Source organism: Fistularia commersonii, chromosome 34, assembly GCF_037954325.1.
Source record: "Fistularia commersonii isolate RoL2024-O1a breed Wild chromosome 34, RoL_Fcom_v1.0, whole genome shotgun sequence".
NCBI classification, from domain to species: Eukaryota; Metazoa; Chordata; class Actinopteri; order Syngnathiformes; family Fistulariidae; genus Fistularia; species Fistularia commersonii.
Genome location: NC_141317.1, coordinates 8,199,487 through 8,218,570, shown reverse-complemented (window position 1 = coordinate 8,218,570; position 19,084 = coordinate 8,199,487). Strand labels below are relative to the sequence as shown.

Here is a 19,084-nt window from a genome sequence, read left to right as displayed (position 1 = left end):
CTTTCTTTCTTACTTCCTCTTGCATCAGTCACCATATAAATAGGGAGTCTTGCTCATTTCATGTCACACAGAGAACATATCAGGAAGGACCATAACAGCACTTGAAAACCTGAAGCAACCTTGGGTGATGTGACTGTGGCTGGAATACGAATAGCTTCTGCAAATAACTACACTTATAGCTTTCTTGGGCAAAGATCATTTTCTGCAAAGGTTTTTTTTTTTCATTGATTGTAATAATAATAATTGGTACAATGATGACAACAAGAATACTATCACACTCCCTAATTGGTTTGGTTGTTAAATTTGAATGCAATTACTTCGTTGGGTTTTAATTTACAATTTGACAAACGCTTCGCTTGCAGGCGCGGCCTGCACGCCGCCTCTCCCCCCCCCCCCACCACACCCCCGGCGGCGGCGGCGGCGGCAGACCGGCTTCTTTTCGTCGTCTGCAAACGCCGGCCAGCAAAACTACAAGGACACGCCCCCTTCCAGGACCGCCCGCTGCTATTGGGCCGAAAAAGGAGCCAGACGGCGAGATCATCCAATCAGAGCGTGCCTCGCGGCGGCCGCGGCCCACAATGTAATGTTTATGTATGGAATGGACCAATGGGAGCGAGGCAGAGGGGGGCGTGGCATTCTTTTGGAGGAAAGAGGCAAAACAATCTTTTATCCTCGGGACCGGGCGGCTTTTTGGATGTCCGGGGTGGCGGCGAAGGCGGCGGCGGAAGAAGAAGAAAGCTCCATGTAGAGTAGAGTAGAAGTAAATACGTAGATAACGCCTATCAAGTCTCGACAATCCTGATAAATGTATCTAACTCTAAAAAATTGCACTAAAATCGACAGAAAGCTGGTTTTCTTTCTCCGGCCTCTCCTAGCCCAGTCTTAACATGGATTCCAGATATGTTTTGGACAAGCCGCTGGCCGGGACGCGGGTGGGAGGCGCGGATTGTAACTGCCGGTCAGCCCGCGACTCCCGGGCGGAGAGAAGCGGTCTCCTGGCGGCGTACGCCAACGGGGCCGTCCTCCACGAACGCCTAAAAGACGGCGGGTCGGCTAAAACGTCTCCGAAAGGGAACGGACCGCCGTCGGGCGGTCGAATGTTGCACGACATGGAAAAAGTAAGTGCCGCTCACGGGAGGGGGGGGGCAGGCGAAGGGAGGGGGAAGCTAATGTGCGACTCCGTTAACCGGCGGAACTAGCTAAACTTCCCGGCACCCAATGTAGCGCGCAACGATACCCACGTCGCGCCGTTCATAATCTCACCACTTTATCTATTTATTTTTTGTGCTTTAACGCATATATCACTTGTCGGCCGTTGACATTCGCGACGTGAAGTCGACTTTACGGTCCCCGTGGACCGACGCGTGTAGGCACCGGAACCACCCACCTCCGCTTCGCTCCCGAGTCTCGGTGTTTCCAAGAGCGTTAGCAACTCACTCTCACGACTGTGCGCCATTGAGACCCATCCCTTGTTTTCTGCTCAAAAGTGTGTGCAAAAGTTAACAGGAAATGTGGTCAGGGGATACAAGTAACTACTAGCCGTGCCCCCTCCCCCACTGACGACGGGCGGAGCTAAAGCGTGGGCACGAAGTACGACGCGGCCCCTCAGATACTTTGCAGCGTGGACTTGCTAGATGTTTCCAAACGGAGCTTCTGCCACACGCTGTCGATCTGCTCGGTGTCGCTGTGCACCTTTGGGACGAGACACCGTATTTGCACGCTTCGGCTCTTGCATGGACCGAGAACCGAGTCATGCAGAGGAAACCGAGTCCCACTACTACCCCGAGAATTGCTCATCCAAGTTTGAAATTGACAAAATAACATCATTTTGCTGAATCTGGAGCCACATTACAAGTGTTCCAAAAGTCACTTGAAATGACATTTCTGCAAAGCAGATTAATTTACTTATTATTGTTTATCATTGTTATGTTTTACTTGAAACTCTCGCACAACAGTTTCCTTTGGGATAAATAAAGTTATTCTTATTCTTATTTAATGCAAAAGAGGCAAAGCAATGTTGCATATTTTGGTATCGCAAAAGAGCGGTTAGTGTGTAATGTTGTCCCTCACCTGTGGACGTATTAGTGTGTAGCAGCTGTGGTTCTAATTTGATGGGTCAATTCCAAAAATGTACCAAAAGTAGAAATTAGTGGGTTATAACAGCGTAAGTCACTTGGTTGGGTCTTTGCAATTTTTCGTTTTGAATGTATATCGTTTGCATTTGCATCATGTTTTAACAAGTGATTTTCTTCTTCAATTTGGAAAAAACAAAATTACTGACTGAAAACATTCATCATGATAACACTGCTGGTGAATCAAATTTCAGCTATCAAATTAAATGTAAAATTCAAAATAAGATGACCATTCAATTATAGCCAAGTAGTGTGAAAGTAATTATTAGCAATCCATTTGATGCTCTTACCTTTTTAATTCTCCTTGCAATGTTGTGACATGGATGACATTTTTTATTGATTTTAATTTCCTTTTTTAATTTACAGTCTGGCCCAGGGGACCAAAAAGATACTGGTGTCACTGGGACCCTCAAGAGGGCCAGTCCTACACATTGCCCAGGCATGAACGGGCAAATGGCAGGCAGCTTCACGCACTTGGACATCAGGAATCCAGAGAAATTGGGAGAGGTGGCCTTCAACTTCAGGGCAGCACAAGGACAAAATATACCACCGACAGAGAGACAACCCCTCTCATCCTCCCAAATCCCTGTCCCCAGAAACAGGTACAGAAAGCGTCCAGTTTTGCAATATTTGAACCTTTCGTTGTGTCCTTTCTCTTGTTTGCTTTAGATTGAAGAATGAGTGAGATGTCACATGAAGACTTCGAAGCATGAGGTTTTGAGCAGACGTATAAAAAATTCCAAAGTCTTCTTGAATTATTAACTGTAAGATCTGAAAATCCAGGGACATGATATAAATTCTCTTCGCTATTTTCACAGCTTATTCATAGCCTTTGACAACATTACTTAGCGTTTCCACCCTCGGGTAACAATGCTACAGGGTGTTGGACATCAGTTATTTCGAACTGTCCTTAAAGATGGCTAAATTAAGCCGAAGCTGGAGATTTTGTCCAGTATTGCACAATGTATACATTTGGAAAATGAAGATCGAGAATAGTCCATACAATACTGTCATGTTATGGTGTTGTTTATTGGGGAATACGGTATGCACATCTCAGAAATATGACATTAATGAAGTCCCTATAATTCCTGCTGATTTGCGCGTCTGTCTTAACCCTATCGTTGTTGAAAGTCCATGCCTGTGGATTTATTCCTGTGACGTGTTCTCTTCTCTGGCAGATGTGCCCAGGTGTATTTGTTCTGTGTGATTGCACAAGTAAACCGTTTGGTTCATAATTTTTGAATGCATGCAATTGCAAATTTTTGCACAGAATATACCTTCAGCGGTGCACTTTCCCTAAGAGCAAGCGGCAAATGCATCAAGGGACAAGCACAGTGTACTGATAAGTGATTATGTAACAGTAAAGAGGACTGGGAGGGGCTGGAGGAAGGGCCTAACCACTTCTTCCATTTTTTTTTATTTTTTTATTTTTTTCAAAACCATTGGTTGTGCTCTGTGTCAAGTTTATGTTTGTCTGTTTGACTGCACTTGTGCATTAGCAGGCCGCACTCTACATTCTCTAAACTAAAGATCTCTTCAGAGTGTCTCTATTTTAGCATAGCGAAAGATTGTTTAGCAAATAAATATGTATCCATTTAAAGTCAGATAGACTGATAAATGACTGTACTCCCCTGACAAAATCAATTCGAACTGCTAAGTTTGTACGTCGGTTGTGCACATAAGTATGCATGATGTCTCCTGGGAGAATTTCAGACTGTACATGCTTTTAAATCAGAGTTGTCACGTTTATTTTTCTTTGAAAGTGTGTTTGTGCATGTGCGCACGTTTGCCCACTACAAACATCTGACAACATTTCCACAACATGTTTTGTCTTTGCACACTCCTACAGCAATTTCAGACTGAGTAAACACTACACAGCTGCTAAATGTGGTTGCATAACCTTTGGAAGCTGTGTGGTTTTTCATAGGCCACTTTGTCGCTGCATTTTCCCCTCAGATGCCTCTCTGCTTTTGCATGGATGTATAAAGGGAACTGGATACAGGATTGGAGGTGGCTTTCCATTATTCTCTGCTCATCGATGCATGACGGCAAAAAAAATGCCCTCGGCAAAAATTGGGCAAAGATGCACTGATTTAGTAATGTGCTTTCTAACGCTATTCGATAAGTAGGTGGATTTATCTCACTTAAGCAGATTTTATATTAAATAAACGGCATCCACTTCTCTGCACTGACTGGTGCAATTTATTTTTATGGAAAGAGTCGTTTTTGGCTTGTGTGCATGTAGCTGAAATGATTCTATAAATGCTTCCGTGGTCAGTTTTGTCCCCAGGTTTCTGGTCTTTTGCCTGCTCACATGGGCTGTTGTTTGCATTTACTTTAAAACAAGAAACTCTAAGCCTTGGTTGCATGATCTTTCTAAAATTGCATTTGGAATATTACTCAATAGTTGCCATGTAAACCAATCCATCAACAGTAATCAGGTTTGTTTTCACAACTGTTGAATCTTTTATAGTTAGGGAGTGGGAGAACCATATATTTCTGGTTGTATTGGCAAGACAACGCCCAGTATTCCTGTATGTTACCTAATTTTGTACGGGGGTGTGACAGTTTCAGTTTTTGCCGTTCTCAGGTTTTAATCATATCAAGATAATGATTTACTTGCAGTTGTTCTCATCATTTTAGATATAGGAAATGTGTGGTTCAACAGGCTTCAGCTTCAAATTTGCTGTAAAGGCCTGCGTGTTTTCCATGAACTACCGTCTTAGCTGTGAATTGTTAGCCACTTGGAACTATGCTTTCACACATTGTCAATTTGATACTGCTCCAAAGTAGGTCAATATACTTCAGACAAGCCGAGGCAAAGATCTTCCCGGGGAGAATGGTAAAAACAATATGGTTACTCATCCTAACTTTTCTCTTAAGTCAGGCAATTCTGATCGAGGTCGTCTTGTATGTCACTTTCTCCTAGTATTTATAGCTGATGTCAAAAATCGTGATGTGAGCACGTGAAGTGCTCTAAACTCTAAAATGTGTTTAAGCAAAACTGACACCCAGGGACGACCTTTCAGTTTTTTCTTTTTTTTTTAAGTGAAAGGCCTTTGCAACTGTGGCAGTCCGAAACCAAATAGATCTTGTCTCTCTTGTCGCTTAATTTCAGATTTCCACGAGTGTAAGAGCAGCTTAAAACCAATTACAGGAAAGTTGCAAATGGCCCATTCTTGTATCAAGCCTACCCTGACCAAGTTAAATGGATTTGCAAGGCCATATATGCACAAAACGAATTCCATCCCTAATCTATTGGAAATCAAACTGAATTGGACGGGTCATGAGCTTGGCAGATATGTGTGGTTGCAATACTGTAGCCTCTATAGTATCATATAACTTTCTAAAAAAAAATCGTTCAGATGTCTTGTAAAGTTCACAGAAGATTTTATAAAGGGTAAAACTAAAGGGGTTTGATTTGGTTTGGGTTTTTATTTATTTTAACTTGGTACATGAATGTGCATATCCGTTCGTACCCCTGGGGATCATACTAAATCCCAGTGTAGACCGCGGCCTTCATGGGTATCGTAATATTCGGTTTACGGCGATTCTTTTGCTTATTAATGCTTATTGAGGATCGTCTAATTTGCCGTGTTTAACTGGACTGAGTTATACTTCTAGGTATAATACTTTGACTGCAATTTCATCCAATCCAGCACCCCTCTATAAGAAAGCCAGCAACCTTTCTTCAGGAGGATTAATGAATGCTAACAGTCATTGTGATTGCAGACCAGGAGATGGCTAATCCTGATGCGCAGGAAATAATGTTACTGTCCATTGTTTTTTCCCTAGAGTTGGTCTCAAAGCTTGTTTTGCAGCTTTGGCTCGCAGAATTTTTCTGATGGCTAGATGTTTTAAAACACAGACTCTTGTGGGGGAGTAATTCATTACTTGAACATCATGGGAGCTGAACTAAGATGTTGCAATTGCAGCAATGCAACTCAAACATCTAGCTATCTCTTCATAAACACTCTGTTTGTTTACTTCATAATAACTTAATAACATTGACACACTGTAAATCGATATATAGCTTTCATTTTTGTCACCAGAGTAGAACTTTTGATGTACGTATGACTGAGATTAAAGAGGAATGATCATGAAATCATGTATAATAAATAAAGTTAAACTTTTGTGGCAAAATACAGTCGACCGTTTGCATTGAAAATGTTGACCTACGTATGCAACACAATATGGCACGACGCCCAGCTATAATTAGAATCATTGTGAAAAATGCAAAATGATTGGCAGAGCAGATAATCGATTGAGCCCTTAAAAGGGCACCATATGCTTAAACAATCCATCTGTGAGTTCAAGCTTGCTTCAGTGTGTCTGGCCGTCTTTCTCCGTCTGATCCTTGCTCTCTGATTAGTCTTTCTTTGACCCACACCATAAAGCGGAGCTTGTTCTATCTGTCAATACTGATCAACATGGGATCCAGAATCCTGATAAGGGAACAAAGACCGGCCTCAATGAACAAAAACACGGGGCTTGACAAAATGTAGGGGGTGCCTTTTTTTAATTGTAAAAGCTTTCCTTTCTTATCTGTCCTTGGTCAGGTACACTCTCATCACAGTACGGTGAATAGAAAGCAATGAGTGAGATAAACAAGACACTAGAGAAACCAACTGTGGCGAAGAGGTCGGCGATGGAGGGGAAAAAAAGACAGTCCTGTTTTTAAGATAATTACTGTCCAAACTGTGACTCTGCCTGCTCAGAATCACCCTGAGGATTTAGACGGGCCTAGCAGGCCGGAGCAGAGCTAAACCACTTCTGCCCCCGTCTGACCAACCCACCAGCACAGCTCTTCTCCCAAAGGAGACATTACAGGCCTTTGTTGAAGGTCAGAGTCAGAAGAGCATCTACCCACCCCCACTCGTCTGGGATTTTTAACCCACATCCAGCCAACTGACATTGCCTTCCCAAGCGGTGGAGGTTCTCGGGAAGTTTCTGTTGTTTCTAATTCAGTGCAAATTGAACATACGCGTAGCATTCAAAGCGCGTTCATTTTTCCGCTATGGTACTTCTTTTAACCCGTTTTATTCTTAACTCGAGTCCGCGAGAGGTTGGTTGCTTGCTTCTGCACAGCCAGGGGTGAAAGGTCGCTCTTAATGAATGGAGACATGCAGAAGGGGAGAGTCAAACCAGGACGCAAGCAGGCATCTGGCATGTCCGCAAGGTCGGCCGCAGAATCTATATAGGCAAAGGATAACCGCACAGACTGGTAGCAGACGGCTCTAACAAGCACCTTTTTACTGTCTCCCCGGTTTTGTGGGATTCGAATAAAATCTAAAGGACAAAAGTGTTTAATTTCTGTTGACCGTTTTAGGCTCTCTCTGTATCATTCATTTTTAACAGTAATGAGGGCGTCCAGAATAAGCTCTTGCTAATGAGTGAAATGTGTTCCTCACTCATGGTTGTGCATAAACACATATTATTCCCAGAAAAAAAAAAAAAATCTTCTGTTATGCAGTGAGACAAAATCAATTTCATGTGGAGGCTTGGACATAGTTTTTCATCAGACAGTTTTCTAAAGAAGTATTGTTTCACAGACAGGAAAATTAGATGCTTTTAGATAATGAGAATGTATACATAGACATACACGCTAACATTATCTTAGTGTATAATAAGGTTTAACACTTTGCATCTGGCCTCCAGCAAGATGAACAAAAGGGAAAAAAATATGTCACTAGTGTAGATGAAGCCACTGCTGTAACCACCCACATCTACATAAAACCCTCTTTCTGTCACATCCTCTTTTTTAATAGATACTACGTTGAAATGTCTTTCCTGTTTTTTTCATCATTATTTTCTCTATCCTGCTATTTTCCCTTCCTCTTCTGCCACCACTGTCCCAGGAGCCAGTTCATCCTCCATTGCACCTAATGAAGTATCTCCCTGGTGCTGGAATGTCATCACTTGTAATAGTCAGATTTAAGAGGGGCTCATTTTTTTTGCCACTATAGACAACGATACCCTATGTATTGCATTAAAGATGAAATATTAAATGTCCGTGACGGTCAGTGTAGACTGAGAACTTGCAAGATTTCCCGCTCCGTCCCCTTTTTGTGGCTTTTATTTGTTCCCCATATTGTATTTTATTTCTTTTCCTTGGCCTTCAGCTCTCGAGCCCTTTGTCTGAAGGCTGACCCACTAAATCCTGCTCAGATCCAGAGGAGATGAGCCCCCCCCCGGAACAATGTTGAGTCTCAACTCTGCCATGAAAGATTATTTCATGCTCCTTCAGAAGATGTCAGCTCTCATCCCTCTGTTATGTGCTCTGCCCTTTGTCTTTTTAGTTTTTCTTCAAATTCTCATTAGTTTTGCTCCGTAGCTACTCAGCATATTTCTGGAATTGTTTAATTTCCAGTGCTCTCATGAAAACTCACTGCATACTGAATCAGTTCATCCAGTTCCTTGGCACCATTGCTTGAAAAATGAAACATTTGATTTTAGTCAATATTTATTCATTAGTCCTACTTAATTAGACTTTAATAACCCCATGGCAGCTATATCTCTATATCCACTCAAGTGTGGATCTTTCCCATGCTATTTTCTTTTTAATGTTTCTCAAGCAGTGGCAGAGAGACAAAGTACATATTTTTAAAAATGAATATCAATTCAGGAGCGGCTCAACACGGAAGTGCAAGTCGAGTTTTTGTTCCTTGTAATTTTTCAGCAGAGCATGAATAATACACAAAAGCACAGACTGAATGGTTCTGCTAGGTGGCAAGTGACTTGGTCAACATCCAGCTAATTATGCAATGAGGTAACTTTCACAGAAAAAACAACTATTTTGCTGTTACAATAGGACCATCCCTGGTCCTTCAACCCATTTTCCACCATGCACGTCTAAACATCCTAAATTGTATGTCGCTGTGAGTTGGGAGTCATATCGCCAGGCTCTTGAAACAAATGCAGGATGACAAGAAAATCAATCAAGCTGCTCCGCAAGTGAACACATTTGTGTGATTTCCTTTTTTCGTTTTCCTGTTTTTCGTTTGGTCACACAGCACACATGCGCACTCTGGCTTCAGTTCCCGAGCCGTATCCAGTCTGTAACGTTTCAATTGACACAGATCTGTTAATAACACTGTTCTCAGCCTCTGGCGCCATCGTGTCATTAATGGAAGTATTTGCTATGGTTGATGAGTTTGTCACGGTCTTGCTACATTGTCACCGAAACAAGGAACGCTTAGCTTACATGTTTATGGCATAGGATCGTATTTTGTCGATAGGGGTAGTATTTGCGCTCCACTAGCTTTGGCTAGGTGCTTGATGGCCTCTGTAGTCACTTCTTCAGAGGCCTGTGCTCTCCTTTGTCTCACTAGAACTTGAATTTAGATTAATATATCACTGACCTGTTATCTTCTGCCCGACTCATTTTGTTCATTTAGCATGCTTTCCGTTGAAAGATTGTAGAATTGAGAGAGAGGCTAAAAACATCAATGGAATGATAAAATCAGTAGATAGACTGTTATCTAAGTCGGCTTGATTTAGATTTAAACATGATCACTGGTATCCCTAAAAACTGACTAAAGGAAACATTTTCACTTGAACTTGGCCAATATATCATATACCGATTATTGCAGCCTCTTAAATGTTTGATAAACAACATTTTTTCGACGTTTTAACACAGGTGCACACATCTACACACATGCCTCGAAATTCTCCTGACCGCTGCCAAGATAGCATGGAGATTTCCGGCCCGGGGAGAGGTAGAATCTACCCCTCCTTCATCTTAGCGGTCATGGCTTCCAGCACCAACATGCCGTAGCACAAAGCACTGAGTGTGCAAGGCTGTGTTGCACAGAGCCCTGATCACTTCCCAAATAACTCTAGCACCACTTGTAGCTGTTCCAAGGCATGAAAGTACAGAGAGATTTGCACAATGCAGTAATTGTCACTCTTGTATGATTTGCTTGTCTGAACTCTATTTCCACCCACTTTTGGTTTTCATCCAGTGATGCAAATATTCACGTTTCCCTGAGGTTTGGGGTTTGTCTTGTTTGTAATTTACACCGAGGGAACGGCTGATCTCCAGTCTCAGTAAGTCTCTGCTTTTCCTTGCTATTGTGGGAACCGGCCTGGTCCGGTTTGGAACGAAGTTCTCTGTGGACACCGTCTGGAGAGTCTAGTCCAGAGTTGTCTTTTCACACATGTACTGCACAATTACAAATTGTTCTTGTCAGATATTGTGCGGTCAAGACGGGTCTCACCTATGGTTGAAGCAGGCAGTTGGCCCGTATAGTTCTCAAAAGAGAACCAAATTAATGGCTGTGCGGTAAATTTGTGATGCATTCTGATAAATGAAAGGCAGCGAGGCTTGTGTGTACTTACTGCACACACACCCATGTCACTTGGAAAGAACTGAACCAGATGTGCAGATAATGGAAGCGCTTGCCTCTTTTATAAACACAACACACAAACACCCAAAATAAAACCCACTATCTCATTATCTCATGACTCGGAGTCCGTTTTATGAGAGGTGTCAATACTTTGATTTCTGGATTCATTTGAATTGTGTATGTATTTGTTGTTACGCCATTCTTTCTCCCTGCCAAAAAGGGCTTCTCTACTCTGCCACTGAAAATAAATTCAGCACCCGGTTGCATAACTGACAAAGTTTCAAGCTTATGTTTGCCCCGTTAAGGTAAATTTGAAATTAAAACTAGAATAAGGAATGTCACACACAGACTGTTGGGTCATTCCATTTCCTAACCTTTTAAAATACACCTGGCGTGAAGCGTTTAAATCTTTCCCCGATTCGCTTCATGTCTTTAGCAGTTGTGTGCAGCTGTCTAGCCAGCTCTGTTGTCCAGCAATTTCTCTGAGGAGATTTTAGGCAAAGTTCTCAGTAGACGCCTCATGTTTATATTACCAGTTTGCTTCTGGAGGCTTTATTGGTTATCTTATTTTACTGTGTGAAAAGAAAAACAACGGAAAAAAAAAACCCCACAATATTGTACTACTGCATATTTTTACGACAAATTGTGCTTGTTTTTACACAGTTGTATTTATTTTCTGCCTTAATATGCCTTGAGAGCGGCATAATTATGCAGAGAAAAAAATAACCTCACAGAAATAGAGATCCTCTGTGTGGGGCTTCTGTGGACTAAAATCCTGTGGATTTTAAAAAAAAAAAACTTGTACATTTAAATCAACTGTGTTTCTCCAAAACTCATGGCTGTGTATTTCAGCCATATGTTTAGTCTGAGACCGTCACTGCATTGCACCTTACGTTATTTCAGTCTCCTTAGTCCGATAGGAAGAAATTAGACATTGTGTTGTCGAAAGTCTTGGAAAAAAAAAAATGCACTGCACTTACTAAAGGCAAGAGCGTCTAACTTTTCTTCACTTCGGACTTTGTTTCCAAATGCGTCTCTTCGGAACCCCCGGTCGCATCCAAATATTTCATTCACATCCAATACTGAGATCACGCTCATCATTTCCGGCAAGATTGTAAAACAATTATAGCTCCAGTTGTCATTTTAAATGTTTTAAAGCGAAGAGCTATTCCATATGTCCTTTCGTTATCTTTTGTTTTTCAACGATGCACTATTTACTGCCTAAATTTTGCTTTGCTATCCCTTTCACTGAAGAGCTATTCCGTATGTCCTTTCGTTATCTTTTTTTTTTTTTTTTCTCATCGATGCACTATTTACTGCCTAAATTTTACTTTGCTATCCCTTTCACTGGTATTGCTGTGTAATTCCCTTACCCTATTTCACAAGCTGCAGGCTTTGCCTTCTGGAGACTGAAATGAATAAATATATTAAAATAAATAAGCAAAAGTATTCATAGAGAGAACATTAGTTTGTAGTCATGTAGCCTGGTGAAATACTCCAGAGTGACTATTTGAAATCATTATTTTAGCAGTTATTCGGTCTGGCTTGCATGGGGTAAAGAACTGTGACATGTACCGGCGTATAGTAATACAAACAGCCTCTAAAGCAAAAGTGGCAAAGTGCTTCGCTTGCATCAAACTCCCCAGTGTTCTTCTGACCCACTAATCAACAGCCCTTTGTGACACTCGGTAAACAAATACACAGTCAGCCAGTCAATAGGTGTGTTGTGTCAGGTAACCATGCAATGGTGAACGTCACGCAGCGCGAGAATTGGATGTAACATTTTACATGGACTTGGAGTTGGATCCGCACACTTGTGGGGAAACAACCGGTCATTCTTGTGCCTTCTGAGCTTTTGGAGTCACTGGTCCAACAAAGAAGTATATGTGTGTCTCGATTCAGAGAAGGAAGACAAAGCCCAAAGGCGTGTTACACTATTTTATGACATTTCTAAGAGACAAGAGAATTATTCACTGGATTAGTTGTCAACTTATGAAATGGTCAAATGGTAACAAGTCCCAAATTCATTTGACTTTTCAATGTCAATTGTTTGCTTGGATCTTTGGAAGACGTACCTGGGCTTAATCAGCACTGATCAACATTTGTCACTGTTTTCTAAACCTATCAGTGAGTTAATCTTGAGCAAACTAGGCCTTCGTTGATCATTTTTTTCTTGTGCTTTGTGACCGGGTTTACATTAGTGGCATATTCCTCAAAGCTGTGCAAACAATCAGTCCGATCGAAAATGCAAGATGCAATAGAAGAATGATGGGATTTACAAATAAATTCTGATTAAATGTAAACACAAGTTCCATCAGAATTTTGAGATATAATTGTGAAAAATTTTCACTGCCTGGTTTGGCCGATTGTGTGCTTTTTTTTTTTTTTTTTAATCCAGCCATCAATTCCCTCTTTTTTTTCTCTTTCAAGAAAAAAGATTATTATCTGTTTATTTTACTGGCTGAAATCTTTGTCTGTCTTGAGGTTGCCCTGAAGATATTTTTGCTTCATTGAGAAGAGCTGAGTGGCTACACTGGTTTGCTTTTGTGAAACCAGGAAAAGGCCTGCTCCAGCTTGTAATGGTGAAAGGGAAATCTCAAGGGCTGGCAAGAAAGGGAGTGGGAAGTGAAGAAAGAGGAACAAAAATAGGATTTTTTTTAGATTGTCCACTGCTTAGAGGTTGTTTCTCGATCCGCTTAGTTCTTTTTTTTTCTCTTTTTCAAATAGTCCTTATTGTGACACAGCCTTATATTCTGCCATGCAGTATTAACATTGCAGGATCAATTGTTCACTTTCCCCATAATCCCATAACACACGGGCCGGGCAGGCCAGGTGTTCGGATCACAGAGACGCTTCGTACTGGGAGTCTCATGAAGAGCAAAATAAAAAAAAAAACCCTCGGCCTAGATTTGGTTTATTTTGCTTCAAAATTACATTCGAACAACAAGTCGGTTAGTGTTTTTCACCAGATGTGAACAAGAACTGACCTCTCTGGCTCGCTGTATCAACTCATGACTCGAATGTGAAATTGAAATCATTTTCAAAAAGGAAGTTGCGTTTTCAGGCTGAAGGACCCAACTTGTTTTCCTCCCACGGCACTTGACAGGAGAGAAATGGTTACTTGGGACTGACTTCCTGCACTCCCTTACCAACAACGCTGTCATTGGAGGGCAGAGGGAAGTTTTACGAGAAAGTTGGTATCGCTAAAAGTTAATCTAAAGTCATAAAGCAAGGTATTGATGTGCAATTGTTTGTTTTGTTGTTTTTTTTGTTTTGTTTTTTTTCCTTTCGCACTGAATGTCCCAGACCCCGATTTTTCATTTCCACATTATGTGTTTACCTTTTCACATTTTGTGCTCCTTTAATAATATTGTTAATATTCCTCAGCAACGTAGATGTAGGAAGGGTAAAGTGAAGCCCCTGGATGCAACTCATCAAACAGCGGTTGGAGTTGACTGTAGCAACAAACCCACATGTATGACCTGTTTGCAAAAACTTGGTTGACCTGTGCTCAGGTCACCCTGCAAGTTTGGCTGTTTTATGAGCCGTCTTTTTTTCTAGCTAATCAGCCGCGCTTCGTCAACGATTTTTGTCTCGGACTCGTGCATTAAGGGCCACCTCTAAATATCTAATGGGATGTGGAAACAGTTTGCCGCAAACAGATGATTTTGTTTTAATCTAGGGTTAAAGTTTCAAATGAAATAAGTCTGTTGAGATTTTCCAGACACATTTTGACTGTGTCTTTGCTATTGAACCATAATCTCAAGTTGCCGGTTTAACACTCATAGCCGGAGTGAGTTAGTCATCTTAACTTCATAATAAAATGCTCGGACCTTCATGACAAGAGGTATTTCCGTCCATCAGGGACATTTCTCTCTTTATTGGCTAAATTATAGGAACAATAAATGTCTCACAGCAACAAGATATATTTCTTGTCAAGGAGCAAACTTTCCCTCAGTGGCTGCTGAAGTTTGTCTTTTCTAATGTGAAACAAACTCACATTAAAAGACAAAATGGAAAAGCAGCTTGTTATTCTGCCTCTGCGGCTCATAGACGAGAGCAAAGATTTGTGGAGTACTACAGAGGTAATTGTGCGTTTTGCGCTTTGTCTATCTTTTATTATCACACTATTACAAAGCTATCCCTTGTTTGTGCTTGGCCCTGAGGTTAAAGATTGCATTCAAGCATCAAGAGTGAGAGGGGAGGCTTTTTATCCTGACTGAATAGACACGGCTCCTGCCTACAACTCACTGTCTCTCCAGGGCGCTCAGGGCCTGGGGACTTATGTAAGGGGGCAACACCGGCCTCACAACAATAGATGAACGACAAAGATGTACACTAATGTGAGCGGTTCCCAGACGCACACCGCGATGCGACAATTTCACAAATCTAGCGACGTCAGACGGCCGCGCACGATACGATATAAAATAAGGAGCTAATCGAGAGCGAGTCGGGGGATCACGGCTAGAAACATGGGGGCCGCAGCCCTGCCAGGTCAGGGGGGGAAGACTGTTTACCGCTAATAATAACCACCTGCCTGCAGAGTGCAGCGAAGGGGGAGAGGGGAGCGGAGGGGCATTACGTAATAGCGTTGTCGACGCTCTATGATGGGGAAGAGGCTCTCAGCGGCGGGGGAACTATTAATAGAAAACATGGATGGGGCAGCTGTCAGGCTGCATAGCGGGTAGCAACCATCAACACAGTCCCGGTCAGTTGTCACCACGTTACCTCACTGTCGAGGATATACCACTTAGTCTAAATATATCCTTTTCTGTATTGTATCTGCTCCTTAATTGAGAAGGGAGTGAAAAAAAATCACATCTTTTCTCCGATTGTCTTTGTTTTAGATGGGCTTAATCATTCCATCGCTTTCACGGTGGACAAATACAGTCCACAGCATTTTCTTTTCCTATTTTTTTTTTTTTTTTGGTCCTTTTCTTACATAGGTTCTGCACGTGGTTACCTCTTTATTATTCCAACTTGATGAAAAATACTTTTGATTTGTGTTTATTTACTTTGTGACAACCATCTTTAGATTCAGCCCTGTCATTGCAAAGACAGTGCGAAGAGATTCCTCTTTCAAAGAGGCTCCACACTGTGTTTTGGCACCGAGGCAGTATTTATTAATCTCCAAAACAGAACAGTCAGCATTAGGAAAGCCAAAAGGAGGATGTGAGACAAGGAACCGCGCGTGCCTTGTTATACCTACTACAGTAAAAGCAAACATATGTGAACATATTGAAAGCAGTTACACTTGTAATTGTGGTTAAAGTGCAAGTGTTTTCTGTTGACTGACTGATCTTCCTCCAACTTATTTGATGAATTCGGCGGTCTGGATAAGCATCGTTAGACCCTATCAAAAATAATCAAAAGGGACTTCTTTTATGGTACATGAATACAGCTATGTTTGATAGCTTTAATAAGTAAGTTAATGGGCATTTATTACTTACAGTAAATGCTTCCAGTAAGCACCTTTGGCCCGTCAATTAATTACCGAGCGTTGCTGTGAAGACGAGAATTTGAAATGTGTAATTTTTGCAGATTTCAAACTAAATTGGGGGGTTCATTAAATTCTTTTGTGCTTGAAGAGCAGGTACAAAGAGAGGTTGCAGGCCAGAGGTTGGATCATTATTTGAAACGCAAATTTCTCGTGGCGCATTTTAAGTGCATAGATAAAGAGGCCATTTAAGCATTTCATCTGTGAACTGTCACATTCATGTTACAAGGCAGTAGAACGACGGCTCACTACATCATTAGCATTCACTGCTAATTTCAAATAAATAAACTAAATGCTAACCAGTCAACAAACATGCTGAATTCAGATGCATGCAAAAAAATCCAAATTATTTTCTATCAATGCCAAGCTTTCAGCCAGGTTTAAAACACACAAAACATATTTTGCTGAAATCTCACCACCATATTGTCATTTTGATATTATAAGTTGCGATCGTTTACATTTTGCAGTAGCTTTCAATGTAGGACCCCATTTATTTCAGAAGCAGTTTCCAGAAATGCAATCTGCAGAACCTCCCTGATTCCTGACAGTGGCTCATCATTTGCATAAAAAGCACTCACTCACCATTCCCACCAGATCCGTTCGGGTCTTGTGGGGCTTATAAAGGCCTGAAAGGAAAAAAGTTGCATTTCACAGGGTTACCTCCCTGAACCGTATGGTTTTGTGGTTCCTGTCTTGCCGTCCTCATACTCTCCCTCAGAGTGAGCACAATAGGAAATGATGCAAATGTATGTGTCCGTGATGATTGAATGGAAAATCTCTCGGGAAAAGTGTGTCGCGACTGCAAAAAATTTATACTAATTGGGTCTTTATATCTCCACCACATTATAGTCTTTGCAGTTGTTTGTTTTGAAGAGTGAAACAAAACACGGCTTGCCATGAGTTGGCGGTGGCATTTCGGTCACTTTGCCTTCTGCCTCTGGTTGCCAAGGACGTACTCAGCTGCTTCTGATATTAAGACACGGGCATACATGCACATACAGTACATACAGAAACACTCAACCTGACGCCTGTATTGCGGCTCATGTTCATCACATTGGACGGTTAACTGCTATTTAAAGCCGTAACAACGGACGGCGGCGGGGACAACAGAGATTATCGGTGGCGGTGTTCATTTCGGTTGTTTATCGCACAGATTCACATCTTCTCTAAACTTTTAGTCAAACCAGGTGATGACCATGGAAACATTCATATCTAGCCCTGTCTTTCTCTGTCCCCTGTCTTTTCACCTCTTATCTCCCTCTTCTTCTGGATAAACTAGATGAATCCCACGTGTTGTCCGGGGCTCAGTCTGAAAATCTGTGCAAAAACCTGTAGGAGTAGATTCGATGTTGTGAAATATTTCTCCTTCGCAGAAAGCCAGTCTGTGTCTTTTTAAGGGGACTCTTTTAGGAAGTCAGGCCTGGCAGACTAAATCATCATTTTGCGAAACAGTTATTTATTTGTTTGTTTATTTTTTTATTTTCTTTTTAGAAAACTCAAGGAAAAATACATTTCGTCAGTGACCAACATATCGAGTGTTTCAACATGTGACTAGCTTTCTGTTTTCTGTTGTTGGACTTTGTGTGTTTTGCGGCAGTTGGCACGGATGGGAAGTTTGCTTATTCTGAGAAAGGTTGTGTGCTGTAAATCAGGCCGGTCCGGGGGATTTCTACGAGGGGCTGTTGACTGGGGCAGAGATGCTGTGATAAATATAGTGTAAAGACCAAGTCATCTCCCCAACAACAGCGGAGTCCACATAATTACTAAATGAAGGTGTGATATAGCGAACGGCAACGCGCCCGCATGGAGTCGCCAGTCACCGAATCAAAACCCAGGTCTCATCTTAACTCCAGAACATGCCACATATCTGTGCACGGAGAACGCAGACAGCGCCGAAAAAGGAACGGAGATGAAAATATGATCGAGAGAGTTGGTTGTCATGAAATGGTTTCCACGCACCAGTAATGTCTTACCTGTTTTATGAAAATGGTAACTATTAACAGCCGTATGCTCACACCATGTTGCAAATGCAAATGCAGTAGCAACAGTAACAGTTCCTGTCAGAGATGACCCAACATGGTTTTGTTGAAGCTTTCATGGCAGAAGCTCAACTAGATCTTGATTTTTTTTTTTTTTTTTTCAGTCTCTGTATCTGGGATGGGTCGCCTAGCCAACTGGTAATCTGGTCCGTCCCCACCTCATGCTCCTTTGTGGATGATGTTGATGCAATATTTATCAAATATATCAGATGTAGTTTTGGAAACCAGCTTTAGAAAATAATTTTCCCCTCAATAATGATGCGATGTGGGACAGATGGAGAAATGTCCATCTCCTTTTATGTTCACCACTTCTGTCTCGGCTTCGCACAACAGCAGTCTCTTTCTCCCCTCTGTCTTTGTATGTTAGGCAGCATGTTGACTTGTTCATTTATTGTGCTGCTGGCAGAGGCGAGGTCTCTTAGCCCGGCTAAGGCCAGCACAAGTCAAGCAGGGAAAATGGGTATGAGACTGTGTGTGTGTGTGTGTGTGTGTGTGTGTGTGACTGTACTTTTGCTTGGTTTTTGTGCCAAATGCCCCATCCAAGCGACAACTAAATTTGCACTGTTGTATTGCAATTGTAACTTAATGCTATGATACACAACATAAATTTGGAACATGCAAATTACCTTAAAAATGCACACACACAAACCGAAGACTACGGACAAACCAGCTCCGTTGACAGCTATCCAATCACCTCCTCCTAGATGCTAAATAAAGTCTACCTCAGTGTAACCTGCGCTAAAACATACCTCGGCTTCTCATCCAAATCTCCAGGCAGATTTGTCGTCGCGTCACGACAAGGTTTTTGTAGCTCGCTTTCTTTTTCATCCGCGTGTAATGGCCTCATTGTTATCTCACGGAGAGTTGAGAAGTAACAGTGGGACTGAGGGGCAGTGTTGTTTGGAGAGTCTGCAATCACTGACTGTTTATCGGAATAAACAATGATCAACACTGACATGGCAATTATCTGTGTGGGCTGGGTTTATGACGGCAGAAGGTGGCAGCCATCTGTTTCTAATGTGGTGTAAACAATAATATCACAATTTGTGCGACAGTTACATATTAGCT

At 41.8% G+C, this 19,084-nt stretch overlaps 1 protein-coding gene across 2 annotated transcripts in view; it reads left to right on the top strand.

The window, feature by feature from the left end:
• The first annotated feature begins 674 nt into the window (after positions 1–674).
• The window catches only part of slc2a4rg (SLC2A4 regulator), a 34,380-nt gene continuing 15,970 nt past the window's right edge, over positions 675–19,084 (top strand). For both annotated transcript variants that reach the window (XM_086141775.1, XM_086141774.1), the window contains exons 1-2: positions 675–1,118; positions 2,499–2,734. In XM_086141775.1, the coding sequence (XP_085997901.1) occupies positions 888–1,118; positions 2,499–2,734 (467 nt within the window). In that variant the 5' untranslated portion in view covers positions 675–887. The remainder of the gene's footprint in view (positions 1,119–2,498; positions 2,735–19,084) is intronic.